The 16,344-nt window shown below is 34.6% G+C and overlaps 1 protein-coding gene across 1 annotated transcript; it reads right to left on the reverse strand.

Moving 5' to 3' along the window:
• Nucleotides 1–9,343: 9,343 nt before the first annotated feature.
• On the reverse strand, nt 9,344–15,694 carry LOC139525135 (uncharacterized). Its single transcript, XM_071320320.1, has one exon. The coding sequence runs from the start codon at nt 15,692–15,694 to the stop codon at nt 9,344–9,346; it is 6,351 nt and encodes a 2,116-aa protein (XP_071176421.1).
• Nucleotides 15,695–16,344: the final 650 nt, after the last annotated feature.

Here is a 16,344-nt window from a genome sequence, read left to right on the forward strand (position 1 = left end):
TAATGATTCTAAGTTAAAGCATTTCCAAATAATTCATCAAAACCAAAAACTGGAATTTTCCATTATTTTTCGGTTTCCATGGTGATGGCAGCCATTTTTTAGTTCCAAAGTTGCACTGCAACTGGAAAGTCAGGGTTCCTTGTTATAGTGCACCATCATTCAGATTGGTTCCTTTGGCTCTGAGAAAACTGCCGGACAAAACTAGGTGGAAGAATAATAATAATAATAATAACTAGAATTGCCATTGCAAGCAATAGCGGATGTCACCCTTCCCCCTATTGCCACTAAGCGGCAGCCATTTCAAAAACTTTTAACAGTGAATGCACATATTTGCATGGCTATACATTTTTCTGTAAATTTTCAGTACATTTAGATCATTTTAAAAACATGACATTTTTGCTGTTTCCATGGCAACGGCAGCCATTTTGAAAGTTTCAAAGTCAAAAGTCTCATCTATACATGCCAGTTTACAATAATATTAAGTTTCATAAAGTTTGGAGCCTTTCGAAAATATTTGACATTTTTCCAGTTTCCATGGCAACGGTAGCCATTTTGGAAATTCCAACTTCAAAAGTCTCATGCAGACTTGGCAGTCGACAATCCTTTTAAGTTTCATCAATTTTGGAGCATTTTGAAACTTTTGAAATTTTTGACATTTTGATTGGTTCCTATGGCAACAGAGACCATTCCCAAAATTTAATGGCATATACCACATTGGTACATGGGAGGGACCATACCATCAAAGTTTGGATCAATTTGACCTACCATTTTAAGAAAGTAAATGCCACTTTAAGGTTTTTGGACCATTTTGACCAGTTTTGCATTGTTTCCATGGTAACTGCAGACATTTTCGAAATTCCAACGCCAAATTCCACATAAACCAATGTTGCTCATCGTTACTGTGAAGTTTTATAAAATTTGGAGCATTTCCATATTTTTGAAATTTTTGGTGTAGTATCCATGGCAACATAGCAGTTCCAATGATTGCCAAAATCATCACAAAGCAGTATATAATGGGCACCTACATTGTATTAAAATCTAAAGATTTTAAGGTAAAGCATTCTCAAACAATTCACCTTACTCCAAAATTATATTTTTTCACCATTTTTTCGTTTCCATGGTGATGGCAGCCATTTTTTAGTTCCAAAGTTGCACTGCAACTGGGAAGACAGGGTTCCTTGTTATAGTGCACCATCATTCAGATTGGTCCCTTTGGCTCTGAGAGAACTGCCGGACAAAATTAGGTGGAAGAAAAATAATAATAACTAGAATTGCCATTGCAAGCAATAGCGGATGTCACCCTTCCCCCAATTGCAACTAGGCGGCAGCCATTTCGAAATTGTTTAACAGTGAATGCACATATATGCATGGCAATACATCTTTCTGTAAATTTTCAGTACATTGAGAGCATTTTAAAAAAATTCACATTTAAGCTGTTTCCATGGCAACGGCAGCCATTTTGAAAATTTCAAAGTCAAAAATCTCATCTTTACTTGCCAGTTTTAACCATAATATCAAGTTTCATTAAGTTCAAAGCATTTTGAGAATTTTGACTTTTTTGCAGTTTCCATGGCAACGGTGGCCATTTTGGAAATTCCAAAGTCAAAAGTCTCATCCAGACTTGCCAGTCAACAATCATATTAAGTTTGATCAATTTTGGAGCATTTTGAAATTTTTGAAATATTTGATCCTGTATCCATGGTAACATAGTAGTTCCAATGATTGTCAAAATCATTCAAAACCTGTATATAGTGGACAACTATATTGTGTAAAAATTTGATGATTTCAAGTTCAAGCATACCAAAATTATTAACCAAACCCTGAAGTTTTTAGAGCATTTTGACACTTATGCACTGTTTCCATGGAAACGGCAGACATTTTGGAAATTCCAACGCCAAATTCCACATCTACCAAAGTTGCTCATCGTTATGGTAGAATTTCAAAAAATTTGGAGCATTTTCATTTTTTTGAAATTTTTTGTGTAGTATCCATGGCAACATAGCAGATCCAATGATTGCCAAAATCATCCCAAAGCAGTATATAGTGGGCACCTACATTGTATTAAAATCTAAAGATTTTAAGGTTAAGCATTCTCAAACAATTCACCTAACTCCAAAATTATATTTTTTCACCATTTTTCCGTTTCCATGGTGATGACAGCCATTTTTTTAGTGCCAATATTGAAAAGCAACAGGAAAGTCAGGGTTCCTTGTTATAGTGCATCATCATTCAGATTGGTTCCTTTGGCTCTGAGAAAGCGAGCGGACAAAATTAGGTGGAAGAAAAATAATAATAACTAGAATTGCCATTGCAAGCAATAGCGGATGTCACCCTTCCCCCCATTGCCACTAAGCGGTAGCCATTTCAAAAACTTTTAACAGTGAATGCACATATTTGCATGGCAATACATCTTTCTGTAAATTTTCAGTACATTCAGAACATTTTCGAAAATTTCACTTTTTTGCTGTTTCCATGGTAACGGCAGCCATTTTGAAAGTTTCAAAGTCAAAAGTCTCATCTCTACTTGCCAGTTAACAATAATATCAAGTTTCATAAAGTTCAAAGCATTTTAAAAATGTTTGACTTTTTTGCAGTTTCCATGGCAACGGTGGCCATTTTGGAAATTTCATCTTCAAAAGTCCCATCCAGACTTGCCAGTCTACAAACATATTAAGTTTCATCAATTTTGGAGCATTTTATAATTTTTGAAAATTTTGACATTTGTGATGGTTCCTATGGCAACAGAGACCATTCCCAAAATTTAATGGCATATACCACATTGGTACATTGGAGGGACCATACCATCAAAGTTTCGTTAAATTTGACCTACCATTTTAAGAAAGTAAATGCCACTTTAAGGTTTTTGGACCATTTTGACCTGTTTTGCATTGTTTCCATGGTAACGGCAGACATTTTCAAAATTCCAACGCCAAATTCCAATTCTACCAATGTTGCTCATCGTTACAGTGAAGTTTTATAAAATTTGGAGCATTTCCATATTTTGGAAATTTTTGGTGTAGTATCCATGGCAACATAGCAGTTCCAATGATTGCCAAAATCATCCCAAAGCAGTATATAGTGGGCACCTACATTGTATTAAAATCTAAAGATTTTAAGGTTAAGCATTCTCAAACAATTCACCTAACTCCAAAATTATATTTTTTCACCATTTTTCCGTTTCCATGGTGATGGCAGCCATTTTTTTAGTGCCAATATTGAAAAGCAACAGGAAAGTCAGGGTTCCTTGTTATAGTGCACCATCATTCAGATTGGTTGCTTTGGCTCTGAGAAAGCGAGCGGACAAAATTAGGTGGAAGAAAAATAATAATAATAATAATAATAGGGAAAAAGAAACAGAGGAAAAGCAATATGTCACCCGACATTGTCGATCGGGTGACATAATAATAATAGTGAAAAAGAAACAGAGGAATAGCAATATGTCACCCGACATTGTCGATCGGGTGACATAATAATAATAATAATAGTGAAAAAGAAACAGAGGAATAGCAATATGTCACCCGACATTGTCGATCGGGTGACATAATAAGAAAAAAAAGAAACGTAGAATAACAATACGTCACCCCAACTCCGTTGAGGGTGCCATAACTAGAATTGCCATTGCAAGCAATAGCGGATGTCACCCTTCCCCCCATTGCCACTAAGCGGCAGCCATTTCAAAAATGTTTAACAGTGAATGCACATATATGCACGGCAATACATCTTTCTGTAAATTTTCAGTACCTTCAGAGCATTTTGAAAAAAAATTACATTTCTGCCGTTTCCATGGCAACTGTAGCCATTTTGAAAATTTCAAAGTCAAAAGTCTGTATAATACTTTCCAGTTAACAATAATATCAAGTTTAATTAATTTCAATGCATTTTGAGAATTTTTTACTTTTTTGCAGTTTCCATGGCAACGGTGGCCATTTTGGAAATTTTAAAGTCAAAAGTCTCATCCAGACTTGCCAGTCAACAATCATATTAATTTTCATCAATTTTGGAGCATTTTGAAATTTTTGAAATATTTGACCCTGTTTCCATGGTAACATAGTAGTTCCAATGATTGTCAAAATCATTCAAAACCTGTATATAGTGGACAACTATATTGCATACAAATTTGATGATTTTAAGTTCAAGCATACCAAAGTTATTCACCAAACCCTGAAGTTTTTGGACCATTTTGACCTTTTTGCTTTGTTTCCATGGAAACGGCAGACATTTTGGAAATTCCAACGCCAAATTCCACATCTACCAAAGTTGCTCATTGTTATGCTAAAGTTTAAAAAAAAATTGGAGCATTTCCATATTTTGGAAATTTTTGGTGTAGTATCCATGGCAACATAGCAGTTCCAATGATTGCCAAAATCATCCCAAAGCAGTATATAGTGGGCACCTACATTGTATTAAAATCTAAAGATTTTAAGGTTAAGCATTCTCAAACAATTCACCTAACTCCAAAATTATATTTTTTCACCATTTTTCCGTTTCCATGGTGATGGTAGCCATTTTTTTAGTGCCAATATTGAAAAGCAACAGGAAAGTCAGGGTTCCTTGTTATAGTGCACCATCATTCAGATTGGTTCCTTTGGCTCTGAGAAAGCGAGCGGACAAAATTAGGTGGAAGAAAAATAATAATAACTAGATTTGTAATTGCTAGCAATAACGGATGGCACCCTTCCCCCATTGCCAGGTGAGCAGCAGCCATTTTGAAAATTCCAAAGTCAAATAGTGTATCTACATATGTCTAGTAACATTTTTGCAAAGTTTCATTATGTTTGAAGCATTTTAAATTTTTTGATATTTTTGCTGTTTCCGTGGTTACGGCGGCCATTTTGATAATTCCAACTCCATAATGCAACTCTGATTATGCTAGTTACTATTCCTGTAAAGTTTCATCCATTTTGCAGCATATTAATTTTTTTTTAAATTTTTGACCTTTTTGCATTGTTTCCATGGTAACAACAGCTATTTTGGAAATTCCAACTCCAAATGCCACATCTTCTAATGTTGCTCATCGTGACTGTGAAGTTTCATAACATTTGGAGCACTTTAAGTATATACAAAGACAAAGGTCACCGAAAACCCTATTTACATCAAAGTTGAGTACGCTGAGATCCACTGGGTACTGAACGCAGTGAAGACGTTGGAAAATAAGTTTCAAAAATGATATTTACATTTCAAACCTTGATTTGGTGAAGAGAAAAATTCATTCATTTATTAAAGCAGTCGTTTAAACATGGTAAAATATAGCCATAAGAAAAGAACATTATTTACATCAAAGGAAAGTACGAATATATTGGTTTCGTTCAGAACATGGTAAAACATAAGGAAATCAAAACGAAATCAAACACATTATTTACATTAAAGGTCTGTACGAATAAAAAGGTTTTGTACAGATCATAGTAAAATTTTTAGGAAATGAAAACAAAATCATTATTTACATCCCGAACCTCATTTTGGTGAAGGAAACAATGTATTCACTGTTCCTGCAGCCGTAGAAACATGATATAAAAAGAAATCAAACACATTTTTTACATTAAAGGTCTGTACGAATAAAAAGGTTTTGTACAGAACATGATAAAATCATAAGGAAATGAAAACAAAGTCATTATTTACATCCCGAACCTCATTTTGGTGAAGGGAACAATGTATTCACTGTGATTCCACCCGTTATAAGATGGTGAAGTATATACAAAGGTCATCGAAAACATTATTTACATCAAAGGTGAGTACGATGAGATCCACTGGGTACTGAACGCAGCGAAGACGTTGGAAAATAGTTTCAAAAATGATATTTACATCAAAGAGAAGTACGAATTTTGGATCCGTTTTGAACATGGTAAAACCATAAGGAAATGAAAACGAAATCAATATTTACATCCCGTACCTCATTTTGGTGAAGGGAACAATGTATTCATTGTTCATCCTCCCGTTAAAAAAAAAGGTGATGTATATACAGTCATAAAAAAACAATATTTACATTAAAGGTGAGGACGATAAGATCCACTGGGTATTGAACACAGTGAAGACGATGGAAAATAGTTTCAAGAATGATATTTACATGCTAAACCTTGATTTGTAAAGAAAACAATTCATTCATTTATTAAAGCAGTCGTTTGAACATGGTTAAACATAGCCATAAGAAAAGAACATTATTTACATCAAAGGGAAGTACGAATACATTGGATTCGTTCGGAACATGGTAAAACATAAGGAAATGAAAACGAAATCATTATTTACATCCCGAACCTCATTTTCGTTAAAGGAAACAATGTATTCACTGTTCCTGCAGCCGTAGAAACATAATATCAAAAGAAATCAAACACATTATTTACATTAAAGGTCTGTACGAATAAAAAGGTTTTGTACAGATCATGGTAAAATTATTAGGAAATGAAAACAACATCATTATTTACATCCCGAACTTCATTTTCGTTAAAGGAAACAATGTATTTACTGTTGCTGCAGCCATAGAAACATGATATCAAAAGAAATCAAACACATTATTTACATTAAAGGTCTGTACGAATAAAAAGGTTTTGTACAGATCATGGTAAAATTATTAGGAAATGAAAACAAAATCATTATTTATATCCCGAACCTCATTTTGGTGAAGGAAACAATGTATTCACTGTGATTCCAACCGTTATAGGATGGTGAAGTATAATATATAAAGGTCATCAAAAAAATTATTTACATCAAAGGTGAGTTCGATGAGATCCACTGGGTACTGAACGCAGCGAAGATGTTGGAAAATAGTTTCAAAAATGATATTTACATTTCAAATCTTTATTTAGTAAAGAGAACAATTCATTCATTTATTAAAGCAGTCTTTTAAACATGGTAAAATATAGCCAATAAGAAAGAACATCATTTACATCAAAGGGAAGTACGAATATATTGGTTTCGGTCAGAACAAACATGGTAAAAACATACGGAAATGAACACGAAATCATAATTTACATCCCGAAGTTCATTTAGGTGAAGGGAACAATGTATTCACTGTTCTTCCTGCCGTTAAAAAATGGCGAAATATATACAAAGGTCATAAAAAAAACAATATTTACATTAAAGGTGAGTACGATAAGATCCACTGTGTATTGAACACAGTGAAGACGATGGAGAATAGTTTCAAAAATGATATTTACATTTCAAACCTTGATTTGGTGAAGAGAACAATTCATTCATTTATTAAAGCAGTCGTTTAAATATGGTAAAATATAGCCATAAGAAAAGAACATTATTTACATCAAAGGTCTGTACGAATATTATGGTTTCGTTCAGAACATGGTAAAACATAAGGAAATCAAAACGAAATCAAACACATTATTTACATTAAAGGTCTGTACGAATAAAAAGGTTTTGTACAGATCATGCTAAAATTATTAGGAAATGAAAACACAATCATTATTTACATCCCGAATCTCATTTTCGTTAAAGGAAGCAATGTATTTACTGTCCGTGCAGCCGTAGAAACATGATATCAAAAGAAATCAAACACATTATTTACATTAAAGGTCTGTACGAATAAAAAGGTTTTGTACAGAACATGATAAAATCATTAGGATATAAAAACAAAGTCATTATTTATATCCCGAACCTCATTTTGGTGAAGGGAACAATGTATTCACTGTGATTCCACCCGTTATAAGATGTCGAGTATATACAAAGGTCATCGAAAACATTATTTACATCAAAGGTAAGTACGATGAGATCCACTGGGTACTGAACGCAGCGAAGACGTTGGAAAATAGTTTCAAAAATGATATTTACATTTCAAACCTTGCTTTGGTATAGAGAACAATTCATTCATTTATTAAACCAGTCGTTTAAACATGGTTATATAGGCATAAGAAACGAACATTATTTACATCAAAGAGAAGAACGAATATTGGTTTCGTTCAGAACAGGGTAAAAACATAAGGAAATGAAAACGAATCATTGGTTACATCTCGAACCTCATTTTGGTGAAGGGAACAATGTATTCACTGTGATTCCACCCGTAATAAATTGGGGAAGTATGTACAAAGGTTATCGAAAACATTATTTACATCAAAGGTACGTACAATGAGATCTGTTGGGTAGTGAACGCAGTGAAGACGTTGGTAAATAGTTTTAAAATTGATATTGAAATTTCAAACCTTGATTTGGTAAAGAGAACAATCCATTCATTTATTAAAGCAGTCGTTTAAACATGGTAAAATATAGCCATAAGAAAAGAACATTATTTACATCAAAGGTCTGTACGAATATATTGGTTTCGTTCAGAACATGGTAAAACATAAGGAAATCAAAACGAAATCAAACACATTATTTACATTAAAGGTCTGTACGAATAAAAAGGTTTTGTACAGATCATGGTAAAATTATCAGGAAATGAAAACAAAATCATTATTTACATCCTGAACCTCATTTTCGTTAAAGGAAACAATGTATTCACTGTTCGTGCAGCCTTAGAAACATGATATCAAAAGAAATCAAACAAATTATTTACATTAAAGGTCTGTACGAATAAAAAGGTTTTGTACATAACATGATAAAATCATTAGGAAATGAAAACAAAGTCATTATTTACATCCCGAACCTCATTTTGGTGAAGGGAACAATGTATTCACTGTGATTCCACCCGTTATGAGATGGTGAAGTATATACAAAGGTCATCGAAAACATTATTTACATCAAGGGTGAGTACGATGAGATCCACTTGGTATTGAACACAGTGAAGACGGTGGAAAATAGTTTCAAAAATGATATTTACATTTCAAACCTTGATTTGGTGAAGAGAACAATTCAATAATTTATTAAAACAGTCGTTTAAACATGGTTATATAGCCATACGAAAAGAACATTATTTACACCAAAGAGATGAACTAATATTGGTTTCGTTCAGAACATGTTAAAAACATAAGGAAAACGAAATCATTATTTACATCTCGTACCTCATTTTGGTTAAAGGGAACAATGTATTCACTGTTCCTACAGCAAAGAAAATATGGTAAAATATAAACAAAAAAGAAATTAAAAGTATCATTTACAACATGTACAATAAAGGTGTGTACGAATATAAAGTTTGCGTAGAGACCGTCGATTTGGGGATGAAAACAATGTATTTACTTATGGGAGCAGCTTTTAAAACATGTTAAAATATGTACAAAGGAATTCAAAACACGTCAAACAGCCTTTAAAACATGATAACTACAAAGGAATACAAAAAAACATTATTTACAGTTTGTACTAGGATATAGTTAAAAGAGGAATTAATGGCAGTCGTTGAAACAGCCATTACAACATGGCTAAATATGGACAAGGAAATGGTAACACAATATTTACAGATTCTCATGATTTACATAGTTGGCAATTTTATATTCAGTGAAACCATATTGTGGTAACTGTAGTAGGTCTGAATTATTTCTGTAGAAATCTGTAAATTGCCATAAAGGTAGACATGGTCAATAAGGGTATCTCCGTCTGTTGTAGGATGAGAAACAACTTGTGAGAATCCTTGTTTTGCCATAAACTGTTCAATAGAGGAATCTTTCTTCAACACATCCTGGTTGAAATCCCCTAAAACTATTGTTGAGGTATTTTCATTTTCCTGTGGTAGAGAAAAAAGCACTTCATATAATTCATCTAGAAACACAGATGAAGGGTAAGTTTCTGTTCTATAAATAAGGACTAAATTGGTATTAATCTCCTTGATGAATATCACTATACATTCCATGTTCACTGAATCAAGTGTAATTGGACAGCACTGTTGATCGTGTCCAATATAAATTCCGACACCACCGTTTTTTTTCCGTTTCAGTTGTTTGAAAACATTTTTCTTTGACGGATATGATGAAAATCTGTTCTTATGCAAAAAGTTAAAACCTTTTAAGCATGGCACCGTTTCATTTTTCAGCCATGTTTCTGTCAAACAAACAAAGTTTGCAGACAAAATGTCTGAATTTGATCTGATATCATTTATATGTGGGATTAACCCTTGAATGTTGTGAAGGATTATTCCCATATTATTTTGGTGTATGGGTTTGTCTTTAACTGTTAAGTATAGAGGCATTTGTTTGAGAGCCTTACAGATCTGCTCGTTACAATAGATATTTTTTTCATCAAAATCTTTGATGGTTAGTCCTGCCATTGATGTCACACGGCTAAGAGCAACATAGGACATACCTGGAGCAAATATGTTCTTGAGAGACACAACAGCTGCATCAGTAGTTAAACCCTGCACTTTATGAATGGTGCAGGCCCAAGCCAATCGGAGTGGAAACTGAAACCGGACAGCTTTCTGGGGAAGGTTTTCCTCAAATTTGGTAATCATGATAGCCTGATGTTTAGATCTTGATGATGTTTTATCTTGGCAAATTCTCTCATTGTCAAAAAGTACCATGACTCCTTGGGGCATAGACAATCCTTGTTTTGGTGGTAAAACTTCAGTTACAGTTCCCATTGCTCCATTTACTAAACCGCATGTCATGTCAACATTTCTGATGAGCATTACCCTAGCCTGCTGCCCTACAATCAAATGCGCTGGTAGGTAATCATGTGATGTATCATATGGCTGTTCTTTTAGTGCGAGTCTTCCTGTCTGAGGATGTTTATCGTAATCCTGTGCACATATAGTTTGAGTAATTTTACAAACTTCTTCAATAAGTTGGTTATTGTGTGATTCAACCTCTTTATTGGTTCCAAAAATGTGGAGTGTTTCAGGTGGGTTAGTATGCTGTTCGCACGATTTTAAGAAGGATTTGTCTTGTAGCGATAAAAACTGATCTTTTCTTTTTACTCGCAAGCGGTTCAGTAAGTAAGCAAAAACCGAATCGTCTTTTTGACGCATGACCTGTTTAAGCTCTACTAAGGAAAAGTTGGAACTCCAAAGTGGAAAAGAGCTTTCCGGTCTTAAATCATAAAGACATTTCTGTTTAACCGGTGGCAACTGGTAAAAGTCTCCCACTGCGATAACACAAATATTCCCAAAAAGTGCATTTCCGCTCTGTTTGATTTGTCTTAATCTTTCATTTATATACAACAGTGATCGCTGACCAACCATTGAGATTTCATCAATTATCAAAATGCTGAGATGTTGCAGTTTTGAACGAAGTTTGTTAACTGAGTCCTCTCTCAGGTAGATGTACGGAAATGGTAGATTTGGTGGCAGTGAAAAAGCTTGATGTAGTGTAGTGCCCCCAATATTAAAGGCGGCAGTTGCTGTTGGAGCAGTTAAAAGGACAACTATATCATCAGGATTAGCGGAATAAGGGGATAATATTTTAGTTATTTCATAAAACAAGCACTTAATTAAGTGACTCTTTCCTGTTCCCGCACCTCCATTGATAAAGACTCTGAATGGTTCAGGGTTTTTGTCATTCACCTTGTCTATACACCATTGCCTTATTCTGTAAAACACGTCTTTTTGTTCTCTATTAAGTTGCTGCATGAAAGTTCTTATTTGTGGAGTAGGACAAATGGTTTGCCTAATTTCAATACCATTGCCTTGTTGATTTTTTTTGGTTGCAATGTCTAATTCAGGAATTTCAACACTGTCTTCTTCATTTATCTGTTTTCTGTCCTCTTGTCCTTCTAATCGTTCTGCCTCTGTTTCAGGAGAAATTAGAGCCCATGCATCTTCCTTGGGTCCATCAGTTAGTAACATCTCTTCTGCTTCTTCCAAGGCTTCAGCATTTTTTTCAAACATCTGTCTGTTCGCATCAACAATGGATTTAACATTTTGCAGTTCTGTTTCTGGGGGTATTAAAACCGCTCCATTTAAATACATTTCTTCATATGTCTTAAACTGCAGTGGTTTTAATTGACCTTCTGTTCTGTGAGGTAGAAACAGCTGAAGATTAGACTGAAAATACAATTCAGGGAATTTTTCTGATGAAAATCTTGGATATTTAATAACTGCCGAATCAGTCCTGGATCGTTTTTTGATGGAACCCAAATCATTTTGTAACTTAAAAACTTGAGATTTTTCAGGGTTTTTAGGTATTTGGGATGCAGAAAGAACATAGTATTGAGAACAAAATGATGCATAACAGACTTTTTCAAAAACAATTTCAGCTGGTCTTGCTTTATATCTGTCATATAAAGACGGCATCCAAATATTGTTGTCAAGTTGGTTAGCTTTCTTTTTTATAACATTCAATGGAAGACTCATTTTTATAGGATTGTCACCGACAGGAACAAACTGCACCTTCCTAGAACATTCTTTAAGATGAAGACCACACACTCTGTAAACAGCTTCTTGTGCACTGACTTCACGTTGTCTAAAGTAGGCTCCACTAATCTTTTTCATTGCCTGCTGTGCATCACAATTACCTTCAGCTGCTTCCTTGCTTGCATTTTGCAAAACCACTCCCATCTCCCTCTCTGCTTTGGAAATGTATGAAATGATATACACCACACATGCATAAACATCTGTGATGAATTGTATATCCATGTTCGCATTCCAACAACGCAGGAGATCAGGATTATACTGGTTTATCCATACGTCAGATGGAGAACGTTGCAAAGTAACACTGTTCCTCTTGGTGAGAATATTTGAAGCATCCTCAAACTCCTGTTGCGTGATTCCAGCAGCTTGGAACAAATTTTGAGTTGTAATATTTTCCAAATGCTCATCTTGTAAAACAGTCCAAAGTTGATTTAAAACAGATTTAGCAAAATCTTTCATTTGTTGTGGAGACTTTTTTATGGATGGATCTGCTAGGCTTTTACGTCTCGAGATAAAAGTTTTTTCTGAAGGGGGGCGAGGAAAATTAAATCTGCAAGTGGTTCCCTTTTTGTGGCAAGATTTAGAGTGGTTTTTACTATGCTGCTGAACACTGCTTACCATTGCATGGAGCTCTGGGTCTACTGTTTTATCTGGTAATTGACAACTGACATATTGATCTACAAAATCACACACTGTCTGGTCATCATCCTGATCAACCACTGGTGCATCCTCAATCCAAAAAAGACAGTGGGCATGAGGAGATCCACGTTGTTGAAATTCTATTCTATGGAAATGGTCTTTAACATTTCCAATTATTCCTCGTTTAATGATAATATCTTTTAGGTAGGTGTGAAACCTGTGGTCAAACATGACAGCGTTCATGACGGGATTGTTTCTTAAAACCTCGGATTTACCAGTCCAATCGAGATCTTCCAACGACTGCGCACAATTTTGTTGCTCTAAAAGTAGTTGTAGAACTTCTGTCCATCTCATATCAGCAGCTGAGAATGTGGCGAACCACGTAGGAATCCCAAGCTGACGAACTGTTGCCAAGAGATCCTTTAATGCAGTCTGCCAATATGGAGGTGTTCCTCGAATGGGAGTCATAAATTTATAACCTTGATCGGTACTCAATAGACTTTTCAGCTGGTTTCTATCCGTCAACATGCTTGCTGTTATAGCATTACCTGTCGAATCCTTTCCAGTACTCTTCCGAAGAGCTATAGACACTTTGGAAATAACTTGCTCCAATTCTGAGAGGTACTGTGCATAAAATATATATGACGAATCACTGGAAAATCTCCTGTCACCACTAAAGAGTCTAGCATGAAAGTACCTTGATCTTGTGAGGTGAACCGGTCTTTTACTATCATATGACCCAAAAGATCCCTCGGGAAACTGTGCCGGAAAAGACATCGCCTCATTGCCTTCTTCCTGTATCATGCTTACAGGTGTACTACCTTCACCTGGAGCAACACAAAAAATATCGTCAAAGTGTTGATCCATTATCTCCTGTCCTATATCTACAGGTTGTAGACATGTGTCTGATGGAAAGCCTCTGTCTTTAACATCCTGATCGTCTTCATCTTGTGGATCTTCATCACTCTGTTGTGTTTTAATGTCCCGTATTTCTAAAATATCAGGACTACCTTCATCATCTTTCGCGGTGATTGTCAAATCTTCAAATTCTGGAGAAAATCCGTCAAGCCATGTCTGATTTAACACAGTGTCTTTGTAATATGGGTTGCATTCTTTTAAACAATCCAGAGCTTTGCATATCTTTTTGGTACTGATAAATGCATACTGACTGTAACCTATGTATGATTGTTTTCTTTTAAGTTTACATCGGACAAGCTGTGAATCATCATCAGAACGAGGAAGTATAGCAACTGTCTTCTGAATATCAGTTGGTATAGAAACACAGGGGCCAATTATGCCTCTCTGGTTTCCTTTTGGCAGTTGCACAAGTTTCATGAACGGTATTCGTTGAGAAATTAGCTGTTTCTCTAATGAATTCAGATATTTCAATTCTTCTGGAATAGGCGTTAGCTCTAAGCCATTTGCTCTTGCGTCTGCTGGAACCTCACTCTTAATGAGATGACGATGGCAAGTGTAACATATCCATAGTTTGTGGTTTATGGTTTCACATTTGATTGGACAATCAGCTGTACAAGGAGTTTTAAATTCAAAAGTGATACACCGATTCGCCACTGCTGCACTTTGATTGCCCTTCTTTAAATATTTTCCCGTATCTAATTGAACAACTTGCTTTCTGAATTTCAACTTGATACACACAGAACAAATGTATATCGGACCATCCCGTACTTGCTGTCTAAACCATGCAGCTAAATTATTTCCAGTGTTTGAACGTCTGGCTTGTACTAGAGAAATTTTCTTTTCTCTATACTGTAACTCCCGTCTGTACAGTTCAAGCTGCCGTTTCTTGCACTTCTCTCTGACTAATACATTCTGTCTATATCTGAGAAGGTTTAATGCTTTAACTTTATGTTTAAAGTCAATGTCACTAGCATACCTTTCAGCTCTGGCTTTTTTAACAGCTAATTTGAATTGATTGTTCAATTTGTATTTCTTCTTACTGTACTCCTTCTGTGCTTGTTGAAAAGAAATATCGGTCTTGTATTTTGTGTTAATGTAATTCCTTTGATGTTGTTGAAAAGAAATATCGGTACTATATTTATTCTTAACGTAATTCTTCTGATATTGTTGAAATGAAATATTGCTCTTGTATTTATTCTTAATGTAATTTCTCTGATATTGTTGAAAAGAAATATCAGTCTTGTATTTATTCTTAATGTAATTCCTCTGTGATTGTCGAAATGAAATGTTTGATTTGTATTTGTTCTTAATGTAATCTTTACGTGCTTTTTTAAAAAGAATGTTAGAATGGTATTTCTTATTAATACTATCTTTATGTTCTTGTTGAAATCTTTTGTTTGACTTGTACTTTTTGTTAATATAATCCTTCTGTGCTTGTTTAAACCGACTGTTTGATTTGTATTTATTCTTAATAAAATCTTTCCGTGATTCTTTAAATTGGGCATTGGATTTATATTTTTCCTTTAAAGCAAGCTTTTTAGCCGTTTTAAACGGTAAATTAATGCTATATTTGTCTCTGCTATATGCCAATTTCTTTTCTCTGTACGTAATACTAGATTTATATAAGTTTTGAAATCTGGTAGCTGGGGTTTTCTCTGGATCATCTTCAGGATTCAATTCTACATGTTTTTGCAATGCCCTCTGCTTCCTTTTACGCTCTTTGTCTTTATCTCTTTTGGATCTCGAACTAGAACTAGTTCGACCTCTTTTTTTTATAGCAGGTAATTTGGTATCATCTATCAGATAATCTGATGGAAGCATGAAATCACGAATGACTGAGCAATGATAACGAGTTTCATTCAAAAGTCCTAAAACAGCCTTTTTCAATTTAGAACTATGTACGTGTTTATCATGTGAATCCATGATATAATATTTTGATCAAAGAAATTAAAATGTAAATATGCTTGAACTATTGTAGCTCAATTTATATCTCGTTTAAAACTCTGAAATAACACGTCTAACATGGTCAAGAGAACAGTTTAAAATGACTTCAACTTGTTCTAAAACGTAGATTAAAATGGCGGTAAATTATTGACAAAAAATATTATGCACATAAATTGTATAGATTTCAAGATTTAGGATAAATTGACAGTTCCGGCAACTATTAGGCTGACGTGACTACATATTTATTCATTTAACACAGTGTAATACACTCTTGTCAAGAGGCATCAAATGTAATACAATTTCTGTTGATTTTTTGTTAGAAGAACTTTTGATTGGACATGGCTGGGTACTTATACATCCTGCACACTGGGCAGTATGCTTTCAGTATGAGGAATAGGTCTAACGACGGCGACCTAACAAGGGTATTACTGTCAATCAAAGCAACATTAAATCTGACGTGGCTGCTCGCTGACACATCATACACAGCGTAGTATACTCGAAATAAGGAGCATTAAATGCAATCTTAGTCTTTTGAGTAAACATATGCGCATATTATTACAATCTGTGGAGTAAAAATAAAACTAGGGTTGGGTACACTAGGTTCACTGTGAGGAGTCTTTCGGGAGAGT

This window comes from Mytilus edulis, chromosome 5, assembly GCF_963676685.1.
Source record: "Mytilus edulis chromosome 5, xbMytEdul2.2, whole genome shotgun sequence".
Classification (NCBI taxonomy): domain Eukaryota; kingdom Metazoa; phylum Mollusca; class Bivalvia; order Mytilida; family Mytilidae; genus Mytilus; species Mytilus edulis.

Excerpts from the sequence above, each read along its gene's own strand:
- LOC139525135 (XM_071320320.1), bottom strand. The coding sequence starts at position 15,694 with ATGGATTCACATGATAAACACGTACATAGTTCTAAATTGAAAAAGGCT.